The sequence below is a fragment of the Pseudophryne corroboree genome, chromosome 6 (genome assembly GCF_028390025.1).
Source record: "Pseudophryne corroboree isolate aPseCor3 chromosome 6, aPseCor3.hap2, whole genome shotgun sequence".
NCBI classification, from domain to species: Eukaryota; Metazoa; Chordata; class Amphibia; order Anura; family Myobatrachidae; genus Pseudophryne; species Pseudophryne corroboree.
Window position 1 is genome coordinate 248113808 of NC_086449.1, and position 16611 is coordinate 248130418.

At 42.3% G+C, this 16611-nt stretch overlaps 1 protein-coding gene across 3 annotated transcripts in view; it reads right to left on the reverse strand.

Annotated features, from left to right (window-relative positions):
* MAN2A2 (mannosidase alpha class 2A member 2) overlaps positions 1-16611 on the reverse strand; it is a 165312-nt gene that overhangs the window by 49998 nt on the left and 98703 nt on the right. For all 3 annotated transcript variants that reach the window (XM_063925858.1, XM_063925857.1, XM_063925859.1), the window contains exons 11-15: positions 15833-16015; positions 14385-14499; positions 11868-11935; positions 11079-11244; positions 6744-6980 (exon numbers count right to left, since the gene is read on the reverse strand). In XM_063925858.1, coding sequence (XP_063781928.1) covers positions 6744-6980; positions 11079-11244; positions 11868-11935; positions 14385-14499; positions 15833-16015 — 769 coding nt within the window. The remainder of the gene's footprint in view (positions 1-6743; positions 6981-11078; positions 11245-11867; positions 11936-14384; positions 14500-15832; positions 16016-16611) is intronic.

Here is a 16611-nt window from a genome sequence, read left to right on the forward strand (position 1 = left end):
AACTATTCGCACGAGCGATTAATACGCTCCAAACCAACACCGGAATATTGCTAATTAAATACTCTTCCGATGGGTACAAAACACTGCTGTATGATTCCTGTTAGACCCTTCGTACGATATAAAGAGGGATTCCTCAGCTCTGGGACATTGTATTTTAACCAAACTTTCAGAATCTATCAAAGGGACCATGATCTATAAACTACATTAATTGTGAAAATATGTAACGAATGAGTCGCACGCTACGACTACATAAACTCTACCGTAAATGCGCATACCGCGCCTGCGAGTGCACGCTATTGCGGGTATGCGCCTCCACGGGAGAGCGTACGCACGCGCAGCGCGGACCAGTGTGCGGTGCAAATATGGCAACGTGCATTGAGACATTTTTTCTGACTTTGACAATACCTACCGGTAAATACTTTTCTCTTAGTCCGTAGAGGATGCTGGGGACACCATTAGAAGCATGGGGTATACACGGGATCTGCAGGAGACATGGGCACTTTAAGACTTTGAAAGTGTGTGAACTAGCTCCTCCCTCTATGCCCCTCCTCCAGACTCCAGTTATAGGAACTGTGCCAGGGAGACGGACATTTCGAGGAAAGTATTTATTGTTAAATCAAAAAGGTGAGATTCATACCAGCTCACATCTCAAGCATGCCGCACAACGTGGCATTCAACAGAACACAAGCCAACGGCATGAACACTAGCAGCAACATGCTGACAATAAACGTAACACAACATGTGTGTAACCACAACTAACAACTGCAGATACAGTACGCACTGGGACGGGCGCCCAGCATCCTCTACGGACTAAGAGAAAAGGATTTACCAGTAGGTATTAAAATCCTATTTTCTCATACGTCCTAGAGGATGCTGGGGACACCATTAGAACCATGGGGTTATACCAAAGTTCTAGAACGGGCGGGAGAGTGCAGATGACTCTGCAGCACCGATTGACCAAACCTTTCTAGTAGAATGGGCTTTTACCGATTCCGGTAACGGCAATCCAGCCGTGGAATGAGCATGCTGAATCGTGTTACAGATCCAGCGTGCAATGGTCTGCTTGGAAGCAGGACACCCAACCTTGTTGAGAGCATACAGAACAAACAGAGCTTCTGTTTTCCTAATCTGAGCCGTTCTGGTGACATAAATCATCAAAGCTCTGACCACATCCAGAGATTTTGACTCAGCGAAGACGTCAGTAGCCACAGGCACCACAATAGGTTGGTTCATGTGGAAAGAGGAAACCACCTTCGGTAGAAATTGTTGACGTGTCCTCAATTCAGCTCTATCTTCATGGAAGATCAAATAAGGGCTCTTGTGAGACAAGGCCGCTAACTCAGACACCCGCCTTGCAGATGCCAAGGCCAACAGGATGACCGCTTTCCAAGTGGGGAATTTCAACTCCACCTTCCTTAAAGGTTCAAACCAATGTGATTGAAGGAACTGCAACACCACATTAAGACCCCATGGTGCCACTGGAGGCACAAATGGAGGATGGATGTGCAACACGCCTTTCACAAAAGTCTGAACTTCTGGAAGGGAGGCCAATTGTTTCTGAAAGAAAACCGATAAGGCCGAAATCTGTACCTTAATTGAGCCCAATTTTAGGCCCGCATCCACACCTGCTTGTAGAAAATGGAGAAAACGTCCTAGTCGAAACTCCTCCATAGGAGCCCCCTTGGATTCACACCAAGAAACATATTTTCTCCAAATACGGTGGTAATGTTTAGACGTTACCCCTTTTCTGGCCTGAATAAGGGTGGGAATGACTTCACTGGGAATACCCTTATGGGCTAGGATTTTGCGCTCAACCGCCATGCCGTCAAACGTAGCCGCGGTAAGTCCTGATACATGCACGGCCCCTGTTGTAACAGAGGAAGAGGCCAGGGATCTCCTATGAGTCATTCCTGAAGATCCGGATACCAAGCCCTCCTTGGCCAGTCTGGGACAATGAGAATCGCCTGGATCTTTGGTCTTCTTATGATCTTTAGAACCTTTGGAATGAGAGGAAGTGGAGGGAATACATACACCGACTGAAACACCCACGGTGTCACCAGTGCATCCACTGCAATTGCTTGAGGGTCCTTTGACCTGGAACAATCTCTCTGAAGCTTCTTGTTGAGACGAGATGCCATCATGTCTACTTGAGGAACTCCCCAACGACTTGTCACCTCTGCGAAGACTTCTTGGTGGAGGCCCCACTCTCCTGGATGGAGATCATGCCTGCTGAGGAAGTCTGCTTCCCAGTTGTCCACTCCTGGAATGAAGATCGCTGACAGAGCGCTTGTATGCTTTTCCGCCCAGTGGAAAATCCTTGTGGCTTCTGCCATTGTCGCTCTGCTTTTTGTTCCGCCCTGACGGTTTATGTACGCTACTGCTGTTACATTGTCCGACTGGATCAGTACAGGTAGATCTCAAAGAAGATGTTCCGCTTGCAGAAGGCCGTTGTAAATGGCCCTTAACTCCAGAACATTTATGTGGAGACAAGTTTCCTGATTTGACCATCTTCCTTGGAAGTTTTCTCCCATTGTGACTGCTCCCCAGCCTCGGAGGCTTGCATCCGTGGTCGCTGCGCCCCTCTAGGAGGTGAGAGCTGTGCAGCCACCACAGGAGTGATACCCTGGTTTTGGAAGACAGGATTATCCTCCGGTGCATGTGTAGGAGGGACATGGACCACTTGTCCAACAGGTCCCACTGGAACACTCTAGCATGGAACCTGCCAAACTGAATGGCCTCGTAGGCTGCAACCATCTTCCCCAGCAACCGAATGCATTGATGGATTGACACTCTTGCTGGCTTCAGAATTTTTTTGACCAGACTCTGAAGTTCCAGAGCCTTTTCCACTGGAAGAAAGACTCTCTGTAGTTCTGTGTCCAATATCATTCCCCAAAACGACAATTGTCGGAATCAACTGTGATTTTGGCAAGTTTAGGATCCAACCATGTTGGTGAAGGACTGTCAGGGAGAGTGCAACTTTTTGTACCAACTGGTCCCTGGATCTCGCCTTTATCAACAGATCGTCCAAGTAAGGGATAATCATGACTCCTTGCTTGCGAAGGAGAACCATCATCTCCGCCATCACTTTGGTGAAAATCTTCGGAGCCATGGACAGACCAAACGGCAACGTTTGAAATTGGTAATGACAATCCTGAATTGCAAACCTCAGGTAAGCCTGATGCGGAGGATAAATGGGAACATGTAAGTAGGCATCCTTTATGTCCACCGACACCATACAATCCCCTTCCTCCAGACTTGAGATCACTGCTCGGAGAGACTCCATCTTGAATTTGAATTTCTTTAGGTAGAAATTTAGGGATTTCAGGTTTAGGATTGGTCTGACCGAGCCGTCCGGCTTCGGGACCACAAACAGGCTCGAATAAAAGCCTTCTCCCTGTTGTGACTGGGTAACCCTGACGATAACTTGATTTTGACACAACTTTTGTATTGCGTCGCAAACTACCTCCCTGTCTGGAAGAGAAGCTGGTAAGGCAGATTTGAAAAACCGGCGAGGCGGAACGTCTTGAAACTCCAGCTTGTACCCTTGGGATACTATCTGTAAAACCCATTGGTCTAGGTCCGAACGAACCCAAAACTGACTGAAGAGTTTGAGACGTGCCCCCACCGGTGCGGACTCCTGCATAGGAGCCCCAACGTCATGCGGTGAAAGTGGCAGAAGCCTGGGAGGACTTCTGCTCCTGGGAGCCTGATAAGGCTGGTGATCGTTTACCTCTTCCCAATCCTCTAGTAGCAAGGAAGGAAGAACCTCGGCCCTTTCTGTATTTATTGGTCCGAAAGGACTGCATCTGATAGTGATGCGTTTTCTTTTGTTGTGGAGGAACATAAGGCAAAAAGGATGACTTACCCGCGGTAGCTGTAGATACCAAATCATCAAGGCCGTCACCAAATAAAGCCTTACCTTTATATGGTAGAGATTCCATACTTTTCTTGGAATCAGCATCAGCATTCCATTGGTGAATCCACAACGCTCGTCTAGCTGAGACTGCCATGGCATTGGCCTTTGATCCCAAAAGACCAATATCTCTCGCAGCTTCCTTAAGGTATGCTGCAGTGTCCTTGATATAACCCAGCGTCAAGAGGACGCTATCCCTATCTAGGGTATCTATTTCAGAAGACAAGTTGTCTGCCCACTTTTCGATAGCACTACTTACCCACGCAGACGCAATGACAGGTCTGAGTAGCATACCTGTGGTCGCATAAATGGACTTTAACGTAGTTTCTTGTTTACGATCCGCAGGATCCTAAAGGGCCGCTTTTTTTTTTCCAGGTGACGGGAGCTCCACCTTTTTAGATAAACGTGACAGGGCCTTGTCCACGGTGGGGGGTGACTCCCACTTTTCCCTATCTGCCGAGGGAAATGGATAAGCTATCGTAATTCTTTTGGGAATCTGAAACTTTTTGTCAGGAGCTTCCCAGAGTTTTTCAAATAGCGTGTTCAGTTCATGAGAGGGAGGAAACGTTACCTCAGGTTTCCTTTCCTTATACATACAGACCCATTTATCAGGGACAGCCGGGTCCTCAGTGATATGTAGGAGTCGGCAGTGCCGACAGGGCAACTCCCACAGCCGTTTGTATCCCTAATGCAGTCTCCTCCTGGGAAGAGCCCTCAGCCTCAGACATGCCGACACACGTGTACCAAACACCCACAGACACACCGGGCATATAGGGGACAGACCCAAAGTAAAGTCTGTCAGAGAGACACAGAAGGAGTTTGCCAGCTCACAACCCAGTGCCTAATCACCGGTTCTGAAATACTAAAGAATGCCCCAGACCTGCCGCGCTTTTATATTAAACACATATTGCACCAATATTTCTGTGCCCCCCCCCCCCCCCCTGTTTTGCACCCTGATACTTAATCAGAAGTGTGAGGAAGGACCAGCGTGACTGCAGGCTGTGTAGAGGATAATGGCGCTGAGCTGTGTGAGCTGTGAGGACGAAGCTCCGCCCCCTTAATGGCGCGCTTCAGTCCCGCTTTTTTTTAAATATATATTTATATTGGCGGGGGTTAGGACAGTGCCTAGGCACTTATGTCCCCTCTTGCCAGTTCATTTTGAGGCTTTACTGCTGCCCAGGGGAAGTTGCAAGCAGTCTCCCTGTAAATAAAAAACCTAACAAAAGTCTTTTTCAGAGAAACTCGGTAGAGCTCCTCAGAGTGCATCCAGTCTGCCTGGGCACAATTCTAAAACTGGAGTCTGGAGGAGGGGCATAGAGGGAGGAGCCAGTTCACACCCTTTCAAAGTCTTAAAGTGCCCATGTCTCCTGCGGACCCGTCTATACCCCATGGTTTTAATGGTGTCCCCAGCATCCTCTAGGACGTATGAGAAAATGGAAAATAACTTTTTTTTGTAATAAGTCCACACTAATAAGCATATCATCAGTATACCTGTTAACAAGTAAAGAATCAAGTTTGAACTTTCGAAAACAAGTGTTCAGCACACTATTATCCTGCTATTAGATCAGAGACACAGCAGTTATACTAATAATTGGTTGTGTCTTAGAGGTTTTGGGTGAATCAGATGTGGCCTGTGCAAGCCTTGACTCTCAAAATAGGCTCATAAGCACCTGTTGGGTCGCCATCCTGGGTTGCATTTCACATAGTCACGCCTTTACTCTTTTTTGGCCGAGTCTACGTGCCCCCTCTAAACTACGCTACAGACCCTATGGTGCAGGGAGCCGTAAGTGCAAAATGCAACCGCCATTCACAGGGCAAAAAACTCAGGGGGAAAAAAAAAAAAGACCCAGTTGAGGGGAATAGAATCTGCAACCTACGTTTACATCTAACACTCTGCTTAAGGCTTCTCATTGGACCACTTGGTTATACCCATCTCTGCAGCATTATACTGTCTCTTGACCAGGGCTGTGGGACAAACAATGAGCCCAAGGGAAAATGTCTGTCTAGAGCCAGTTTTGTGGTACTGGAGCATCCCCAATTGTTCATCCACTAACCAATTCTGTGGTGTAATTGAGAACGGACGTGGTATGGAGGGTCGACAAGAGTTAGGTCGACAGTAAGGTAGACATGGGTTCTAGGTCGACAGAGATTCTAGGTCGACATGTACTAGGTCGACATGAGTTTTTTCACTTTTTTTGGTGTCTTTTACTTCGTAAAGCGACCAGGAACCCTAATTAATGCACCTTGTCCCCTCGCATGGCAAGCGAGCTTTGGGCAAGGTGCCTCTCTCTGTTACCGCTGCGCTCAGTACAGGTTACCGTTCCCAATTGTAGTCCACGTGGATTGTAAAGTATGAAAAAGTTCAAAAGATGAAAAAAAAGAGGGAAAAACTCATGTCGACCTTTTGTCACGTCGACCTAGAACATGTCGACCACAAGTCCCTGTTGACCTAGAAACCATGTCGACCTACTTACAGTCAACCAATAGTGGTCGACCTAGACACTGTCGCCCTAAGTCTTGTCGACCTAGAGACCGGATACCTTGAGAACATATGACAATGAGGTGATATGAGCACCTCCATACATTTGAAAAAGTTGACTTGGAGGAGGCTGTAGGAATTCAGTGAGGAAAGTGCTTGCCTGGGTCATTTGTTCCTTATCTAGAAGTACAAATTTAAAAAGCAATGGGTACAGTAATGGGGAGGAGCACTTATGGGACCTGGATATAATGGCAACTAGTATTATACATAAGTAAAACACCTGTAAGTGCACATCTGCCATTAGTAATGAAAAGATTTGCAGCTAATCAGGGGACATCTCCCTTCTCTCACCTTCAGCAGACCAGTGGTGCCAGAAAACCACACCTGCATATACTGATTCTCCAGATAAAAGTCGTCGGTGCTCGTCTCCAAGATCTTGACTGGAAATACATCCTGTTTCTTTATGGTCAGGTCCCTTCCATGGAGATATACACTGACACTGGATTTAAGGTTAGTGTGCGCGTCAAATGACATGTAAAGCTGGAAGATGCTGAGTCCAAGAGATGGCAACCGGGCTGTGAAAGAGACCTATAACAGTGGAACAGACATGTTCTAACCATACAAAGCAACATTTACAAAAGCAGTACAATAAGTTTGCCCTTGATCTGCCCAAGTCATGGCACGCCCTGACCCAAACACCCACCACTACTGCCATGTACAGTGGGGGTAATTCAGAGTTGATCGCAGTAGCAAATTTGTTAGCAGTTGGGCAAAGTCATGTGCACTGCAGGGGGGCAGATATAAAATGTGCAGCGAGCGTTAGATATGGGTGGGGAGTGTTTACACTGAAATCTAAATTGCAGTGTAAAAATAAAGCAGCCAGTATTTACCCTGCACAGAAACAAAATAACCCACCCAAATCTAACGCTCTCTGCACATGTTATATCTGCCTCCCCTGCAGTGCACATGGTTTTACCCAACTGTTAACAAATTTGCTGCTGCGATCAACTCTGAATTACCCCCATTGAATATATGTTTTTCCAGTATATTTGTGTATTAAAGGGGCATAGCCAATAAATAATTAATTTCTATTTATACCTGGTAGTTTTAGAATAAACTTGATGTAAGGAGTGCTGTCTGGTGAAGACAAATTACTGGCAGGATTTGCATAGGTTCTCACAAAAAAAGAAAAATATACAGTAAACACTATGCTATCTTCTTTATGTAAATGTACAGATGTGTTTTCATACATCTAGCCTCAATATGCCATGCAGCGCAAAATGCCTGGCATTAGTGAGCTGCCAGGTCCCATGCAACTCTGCTAAAGTTGAGGGTGGTTTTTTTTTGCCGGAAATGCATATACTGTAAGTCGCAATGCAACCAAGATGCACCAGGAGACTGTGCTGATTACTTTCATATATGACACTTGTATATTGCGTGTGATTATGTCTATATATGGAGTAGAACAGAACTTGTATTGGAAAAAAGTTGCGGCTGCTGCATTGTAGATTTAGAGACTCAGTAGCACAGATATACAAGTATCCAGCGGCCGACTACCTTGTGCAGGGGAGAACGCTAAGCACATACATGTGTACATGTACAGATGTTGTCATGCTGCATGGCATGCCAGGCGGCAATTATTTGCAGCCGAAAATCGCTCCATTAATTCCTAAAAGAACAGAGCAAAGATGACCTAACTGCAAAGAAGCAGCATCATGGCATTCTCATCATTTACATGGTGTCACAAAGCTCATTCTGCAGCACAAGAAGGCAGGAATGACAAGTATGTGGTGGGGGAAAACATTTCAACACTGGTAGTAACCAACACTACCACTCCTTGCGCTGTTAAAAATGGCCATACAAATATTCAAAACATGGAATTAGCCACACTCCCATGAGTATTGTGATCCACCTGAGCTGCATGTAATTAAGGGTTTGGTTATTTCTCATAGGCTTTATTTATTTATTTATTTATTTATTTATTTAGAATTCTTTAATAAAGCTAGTGGTCTTCCAACTGCATACACATACACATACATACAGGTTGAGTATCCCTTATCCAACCTGTATATACATGTACACACATTAATCTCTTCTCTCTATAGTAAAACCTATCTGTGTGTACTCTATATGTACTTTTTACATATTAATTTAATTTAATTAAATAAATTTATATATAGGTTTTATAGTATATGAACTCAATAGTTATACAAATCTGGACTGTAATGAATCTACTAATTAGTAAAGCATGGCAAAAGGAAGGAAATGCTATGGAGCACTACAGTCTTGAAAAAGTCCCAGTGCATTGTGGGACGAAACGCGTTGACCGGACCATATTGGATCACGATACATCCCAAAACTGATCTCCTCCTCATCATCCATTGAGCCATACAAACAGCTCCACGTGCAGCGACCTTTGCCGCCAGGAGATTACTTTTTTATATGGACCAGCTCCCGCAGTGGTGACCATCAGCCCCTACAGTTGTGAAAATCTCCACCGAGAAGGACAGTCGGGCGGGCGCTCGTGGTCGGACTCGTGGGCTTACCATCACCTGGAGAAACGAGTGAGCGGAGGACTTGCGGCCGAACACCTATCCCACAGTGGTGAGCGCATCATCATCGGGAGGACAGGGGCGAGCAGAGACGCCCGCAGCCAGATATTAACTGATATAGAGCATAAATATACATTATTATACTCTGCTTAAAAAACTAATTGTAGCCAGGACGCCGCCAATACAGCAATACATACTGTATACTCGATTCAGAACTTTCACCATCTCAAACTGTTATTATTTGGATACAAGTAACCAGTCTGGTTACATTTGTCACTAATTAACTGAACACCATTCACTTTAACTCTGGAGGAGAGACTTATTGGGAGTTTGTGAAAAACATAAATTTTATTGCTACTGTTATTATAAAAAGTTACCTTTTAATCTATATGCATATTTGTGAGAGGAAAAGCAAATATCTATGCTATCACTCTTTCTGAAAGCTTGTATATTATTGTTTTTTGATTTGTATGCATAATTGTGATTTTTATTAATTGTGATACAGGTTGAGTATCCCTTATCCAAAATGCTTCGGACCAGAGGTATTTTGGATATTGGATTTTTCCGTATTTTTGGAATAATTGCATACCATAATGAGATATCATGGTGATGGGACCTAAATCTAAGCACAGAATGCATTTATGCTTCATATACACCTTATACACACAGCCTGAAGGTAATTTTAGCCAATATTTTTTATAACTTTGTACATTAAACAAAGTTTGTGTATATTTACACAATTCATTTATGTTTCTTATACACACTCTCACTCAAAAAAAGTCCGTATTTCGGAATATTTGGATATGGGATACTCAACCTGTAATATAGGTAATATATACTGGGCGCTAGATTTGTACTGTCAATTTAAATATTTAGTTGCAGCTCACACAAGGAGGATCTGGGAGTCCTCCTGAACAAAGGGACCTGTCCCTAAACACCAATTTTAAACGTATGAGCGCACATATATTCAGAAGTGGTTAATTAGGCTGCTGGTTTGGTAAATAAAATATATTTATTAAAAAAGAACAACAGACTAAATAAACATTTACAGATTAAAAAACATCATACTGGAGATCGCAGAATAAATTATATCATACTTGAAATCACTGAATGAAATTATATGGATACCCCCGCTCTAGCCAATTGGACTTATGTGATTATTTTAGAGCATGCATGCTTATATGATTAGCTGGTTAGTTGGACCAGTATTCAGTCCTCAAATACAGTCCTGATTATTAGTAGCTGTTAATCCCTCCAGGGATTTTTTGTGACGATGTTAGTAATTAGTTGGTTAAACAAAAATGAAATAGAGATTGTCCCTGGGTATATGATAACGACACAGTCCTTTTGAATAAAGAAACTTTCCTCAGATGATGTTAGTGTGCCAATTTACACTATTTAGTGTGATGTTGGAAGATTACATAACCAATTGGTGATGTAATCTTCCAACATCACACTAAATAGTGTAAATTGGCACACTAACATCATCTGAGAAAAGTTTCTTTATTCAAAAGGACTGTGTCGTTATCATATACCCAGGGACAATCTCTATTTCATTTTTGTTTAACCAACTAATTACTAACATCGTCACAAAAAATCCCTGGAGGGATTAACAGCTACTAATAATCAGGACTGTATTTGAGGACTGAATACTGGTCCAACTAACCAGCTAATCATATAAGCATGCATGCTCTAAAATAATCACATAAGTCCAATTGGCTAGAGCGGGGGTATCCATATAATTTCATTCAGTGATTTCAAGTATGATATAATTTATTCTGCGATCTCCAGTATGATGTTTTTTAATCTGTAAATGTTTATTTAGTCTGTTGTTCTTTTTTAATAAATATATTTTATTTACCAAACCAGCAGCCTAATTAACCACTTCTGAATATATGTGCGCTCATACGTTTAAAATCAACCTGTAATACAATACATGCCTTCTTAATTATTCACACATTTGGAGGACCACTAGCTTTATTAAAGAATTGTAAATAAATAAATAAATATAACATAAGCCTATGAGAAATAGGTAACCACAAGCACAGTAATTACACATTTGTTTTTTCCTTTTTTGCCTAATGGGGGAAAACATGCAGACACTAATATCTTAATTTCCAAAGCATTTGCTGACCTGGTAAACGTCAGGGTTCATGTCAGTTGCAGACTGCCATATTGGACTAAGCTGGACAGCCATTGGCTGTCCTTCCTCTGTAAGCACTCGGACATGGGGTGTGTTCACCAGAAGAGAGACCACACACAAGCGATTTTGTTCCACTGGGTTGAAGACTACCACATACCTATAACACAGCCAAAGAAGAAAGTCTGAGCACATCTACGATATGAGAGACCAACATGTTACCAACACTTAGAGACAGGAAGGATTTCATTTGCATTCTAATGGTGTGTACACACGGTGAGATATTTTCTTACGATTTTGACTATATAGTTAAAATCATAAGAAAAGTTAGTGCAGATCGCAAGGTGAAAGTCACCTTGTGATCCCGATGCGATGCGCGGTCCCGTGCGATCGGCATCGCAAGCCTAGATAGACTGTGCAGGCAAGTCAATTTTGACATCACTATAGAAGAGATAGTCAAAATTGACACTTAGCCAAAATCGCACATAGTCAGTATCGCAAGAACACTCATTAAGTCATTATGTGCTTGCAATGCCGACCTAGCCACTGTCGCATAGTGACAATCGGGATTAGCCCGAATCTCACCGTGTGTGTGCACCTTAAGACTAAACCTGAGATGCAACTATACTATTATTTAAAGATCCTAAAAATATGTGCCTCTAACATATTATGGCAATACCCTTAGGACCTAATGACCACTAGGAAGCCAAATGTTATATTATGTACAGAAATCTAAGCATTCATTTACAACTTGTACAGCATGAGATGTATGTACCAGCGTACCTTGGAGATGTACCTAATTTAATAACCGTCTTCTCTGGCAGTGTTTCCTGAGTCATCCGGCTGTCGTCCTGAAAGTGAACAGTGATAGAATAATCTTGCTAACTTCAAAATACAATGGCAGCTATACATTTACTATATAACTATTAGGATTATTTAGTAAACTAACTTACAGTATGTATACTATACTTCATATCCTTTAATTACCAAAGGGGGCAAAATTACATATTAGTAGCATAGTAGTGTAGTGGTCTGCATTACAGGATCCGGTCTCTAGGTCGACAGTAACTAGGTCAACAGTAACTAGGTCGGCCTCTATTGGTCGACAGTAACTAGGTCGACAGGTCAAAAGGTTGACATGAGTTTTTCACAATTTTTTGCTTTTTTTGACCTTTTCATACTTAACGATCCACGCGGACTACGATTGGTAATAGTAACCTGTGCCGAGCGCAGTGGTAGCGGAGCGAGGCACCTTGCCTGAAGCTCGCTAGCCATGCGAGTGGATACGGTGAACTAATTGGGGTTCCTGGTCACTGTAGAAAAACATTTTAAAAACCCTCATGTCGACCTTTTGACCTACACCATGTCGACCTAGTTACTGTCAACCAGTAGTGGTCGACCTAGTTACTGTAGACTTTGCATACCACACCCCTGCATTACTGCCGCATAGCACTGAGGTAATAAGTCCAATTACTGGTTACAGCTTATCTGTGTGGTGTTTAAATGTTTTGCATGTGTTTGAGTGGGTTCCCAGCGGCTGCTATCATTGCAGTGCATCCATACACTTTGTTGGATCCTTGTCAACTTTATCAGGATACCCTTTACAGCAGTCTATACTTGGTTCAAAAGATGCATCTGATAACAGATATAAGTACGCTTTTGTTGCTACTGAGTATAGCCCAAATTTTGCTGACATGCCATTCTCTAGGTGAGGACGTCCAGTTAGCCCTCTCAGTGGCAAGTAAAGCTGCTATTAATATGCATATGGCCTTGCATAGCTGGTGCTTGGGTACGCACTGTCCAGATTATGTGCACAGTGAAATCGCGCAAGATAAAAAACAGTCATATGTTCAACTCTGCATCAGCACCAAAGTCTTCATCTTTGCACTTGGACCATATTTGCATTAAGCCAATATTAATGGAAGGGAAGAATACAGTTGCGGGCGAAGGGTGCAAGTTGCTGTGGTGTTTAAATGTCGGCAATGGTCCCGCATCTCGCACCCCTCACCGCCCTCCCAGAATCTGCACAAAATGGCTTGCTACCCTATGGGGCTGGAAGCAAATTTGGCTGCAGTAAATTGCAGCTGTTGCTGTGATGATTGGCTGGGCGAAGAAACCGCCTGTAACTGACATCCCCCCCAAATTTTTCTGTTGCCACCTCTGAATGTAGATAAACAATTTGACAAATATCATACATTTTAAAAATATTAAGAAAATCTAAGTCAATAATTCACTTCGATATATAAAATATGGATGATGCTATTGTTTTGCTGTGCTTACTATTAAGAGATTGGTTGAAAAAGACGTCTGGGCTGCTGCCACAGTCACGGTGAATGATATGGCTTGTTCCGGATTTCTTATAATAAATCGTTCTACTAAACGGGAGTGCTGATTTTTTTTAACTTTTTTCTTTTGGAAAGAGTGAATGGCTATACAGGTTGAGTATCCCATATCCAAATATTCCGAAATACGGAATATTCCGAAATACGGACTTTTTTGAGTGAGAGTGAGATAGTGAAACCTTTGTTTTTTGATGACTCAATGTACACAAACTTTGTTTAATACACAAAGTTATTAAAAATATTGTATTAAATGACCTTCAGGCTGTGTGTATAAGGTGTATATGAAACATAAATGAATTGTGTGAATGTAGACACACTTTGTTTAATGCACAAAGTTATAAAAAATATTGGCTAAAATGACCTTCAGGCTGTGTGTATAAGGTGTATATGTAACATAAATGCATTCTGTGCTTAGATTTAGGTCCCATCACCATGATATCTCATTATGGTATGCAATTATTCCAAAATACGGAAAAATCCGATATCCAAAATTCCTCTGGTCCCAAGCATTTTGGATAAGGGAGACTCAACCTGTATCACACACACACACACACACACACACACACACACACACACACACACACACACACACACACACACACACACACACAGTTTTTTAATACACACCTACAAGATTGTCCTTTACTGTACATAATTGCTACATTGCTTTTTGATGAAAATTGCAATTAACATTTGATACAAAACTCCAACAGGAAATTGTCATAAGGCTGTAGCCTACTTATAGCAAACTGAGGCCACATACAGTATATGAATATTCTCCTCCATCTGTGTCTAGTTTACAGTGCTTGCCTTTGTCCCAACACAAGGACTGGCGCAGTGTTTCATTATTTGTATTCTCATTGGAATGAGCAATGGGATTTATTAATCCACACTGATGAAATTAATTTATTGAAAACAGACTCTAAGTACTAGCTTGTTGTGTCCATAATATAATTACCGTGCTGAAGAACGGCACAGAATGATCATAGTGATATTTCTCCTTGTCTGCCACAACGAGGTAGTGAGCTGCATTAATTAAGATGCGTTTCAAATTCATCAGCGAATGGAGCAACCTAAGTAGGACAGAGAGATGAACATGCAGAGACTTAACAGGCAGAGAGAGGCAGACAGATACAAATCAGGGTTAGAAGCAAAGAGCAGATGCATTATCATTAAACAATTGAAGGTTAGCTAAGAGAGACAGATTTTATCGCAGCCATCTGACATAAAAGGTTTATTTTTTTCTTTATTAAATTAAATACATTTAAGTTGCCATCTTTTTCTCAACTGTCCTTCAAATCATTATATATCGTTTTCATAATCTCTCTTGAGGTTGCACAGGCTCGCAGTGCCCAGCATGTCATGTGAAGGCAGGTGGGTGCAGAGGAAAAGGAGGATTTTACAGTACACGGAACTCAGAAAGGTTCGCAATAGCCTCTTTGCTCATGACGTAATATGCCACGTGACTGTGGTTGCCATGGCAGTCACATAACACTGCACTGCGCAGCCTAAACAAATCAACCAACATTTTTCTTACAGTCTGCAAAAATGATTTACATTACAAAAATACAAACTTTTAGGGTTTTTCTCCATGGGATTGCTGCTTTTAACTAAAATAGCAATTTTTAGGTGTCTTGGTTGATGAACATGGTACTCCACTTGAACACACATTTTGTGTTATACGCCGTCTAACAGGAATATAGCTAAGTTCCGTACTGGTTTTCCCTTTGTCATGTTGTTACCATCTTATGACTGGTGTCTGTCTGACTCATGTCTGCAAATGGCCTATGTACTTGTTTGTTTTTCTTCATATGGAAACCTACTACAAAATTTTAAAGAAAAAAAAAAAAAAAAAAAAGCAAATAAAAAATTCTGTCTATCGGCGAGGATGTAATGGAGTCCGAGATTACCAGAGGTGCGGGTTGCCGGCCGATCTGTGACGTTTTTATAACGGGGCAATTACTTACAAGGCATGGTTTTGCCCTGTAAGTGTTTACCCCTTTAAAAAACATCCAAGATCGGCCAGCAACCCGCACCTCTGGCGATCTCGGACTCCATTGCATCCCGCTGTATATATCCACTGCTGTGAGTGTATTATGTGTGTTTTCCTATGTGTTTAGGATCCCAATTATTCTTACTCATCTTTCCATAGATATGTAAATACACACTGCACACTACAAGGTATATTTACTAAAGTGTGGGTTTTTAGAAGTAGAGATGTTTCCTATAGCAACCAAACAGATTTTACTAATTTAACTAGCACCTTCTAGAAGATAATAACTAGAATCTGACATCAACGTCTCCACTTCTTAGAACCCGCACTTTAGTACATATACCCCTAGCTGTATGACAGTACACACACACACTGCTTGGAGGCATGTTCCAGTCACTGTAACTAGTTCTTACCGTACACCATAGTCAATGACCACAGCTTCTTTTGCTGTGCCAGTGATGGCATCATGGTGTTGGAAGAGCCCGAGGTTGCGCCTGGCATCGGTTAACAAAGCATAATCTGAAAGTGGGTATCTGCTTTCCAAGCCAGCTCTCCTTGCATGATTGATGGCCAGACTGTACAGGATCTCTGCCCCTCTAAAACAGGTACAAAAAGTAACAATGATTACTTCAGGGTAATACCTTGAAAATACATTTTGTTTTTGGTAGCTTCTATATGACCTACTGTACGAATATTAGTGTGTTCCAATTTTGCTAAATAAGCCAGTTATCCGAGGAGGTAGCAACACATACTGCAGACATGAGGTGTAATGACAGCCACACACTGTACTGGTGAGGTAGACCATTCAAATTAAACTTCCCAAAAGCTACTTTAAAAATATAAATAAATTATATTCTCTATTTCATTTCGAAGATTATTTCTTAAAAATGTTTTTTTTCTGCAGTAGTGTAAGGATAAACAAACATGTACTGTTTTAAAGTTGTTTATAATAAATGTATAAGGTGTTAGATATTTCCACCTAGCTATATCAAGTGAGTCTCAGAAGACAGAAGTCTGGGCTCTCACGTCACTGTCTCTTCTGCATGCACTAGAGGAGAACTTGACAACCACTATCGGTGTCCTTGTTACACCAGCATTGCTGTACTGTGCAAAGCATTAGCCATTAGTATGTGCCGAGATGCTGATAAGGTTTAAATGTTAATCGCTTACTATCACTAGGGAATATTTACTT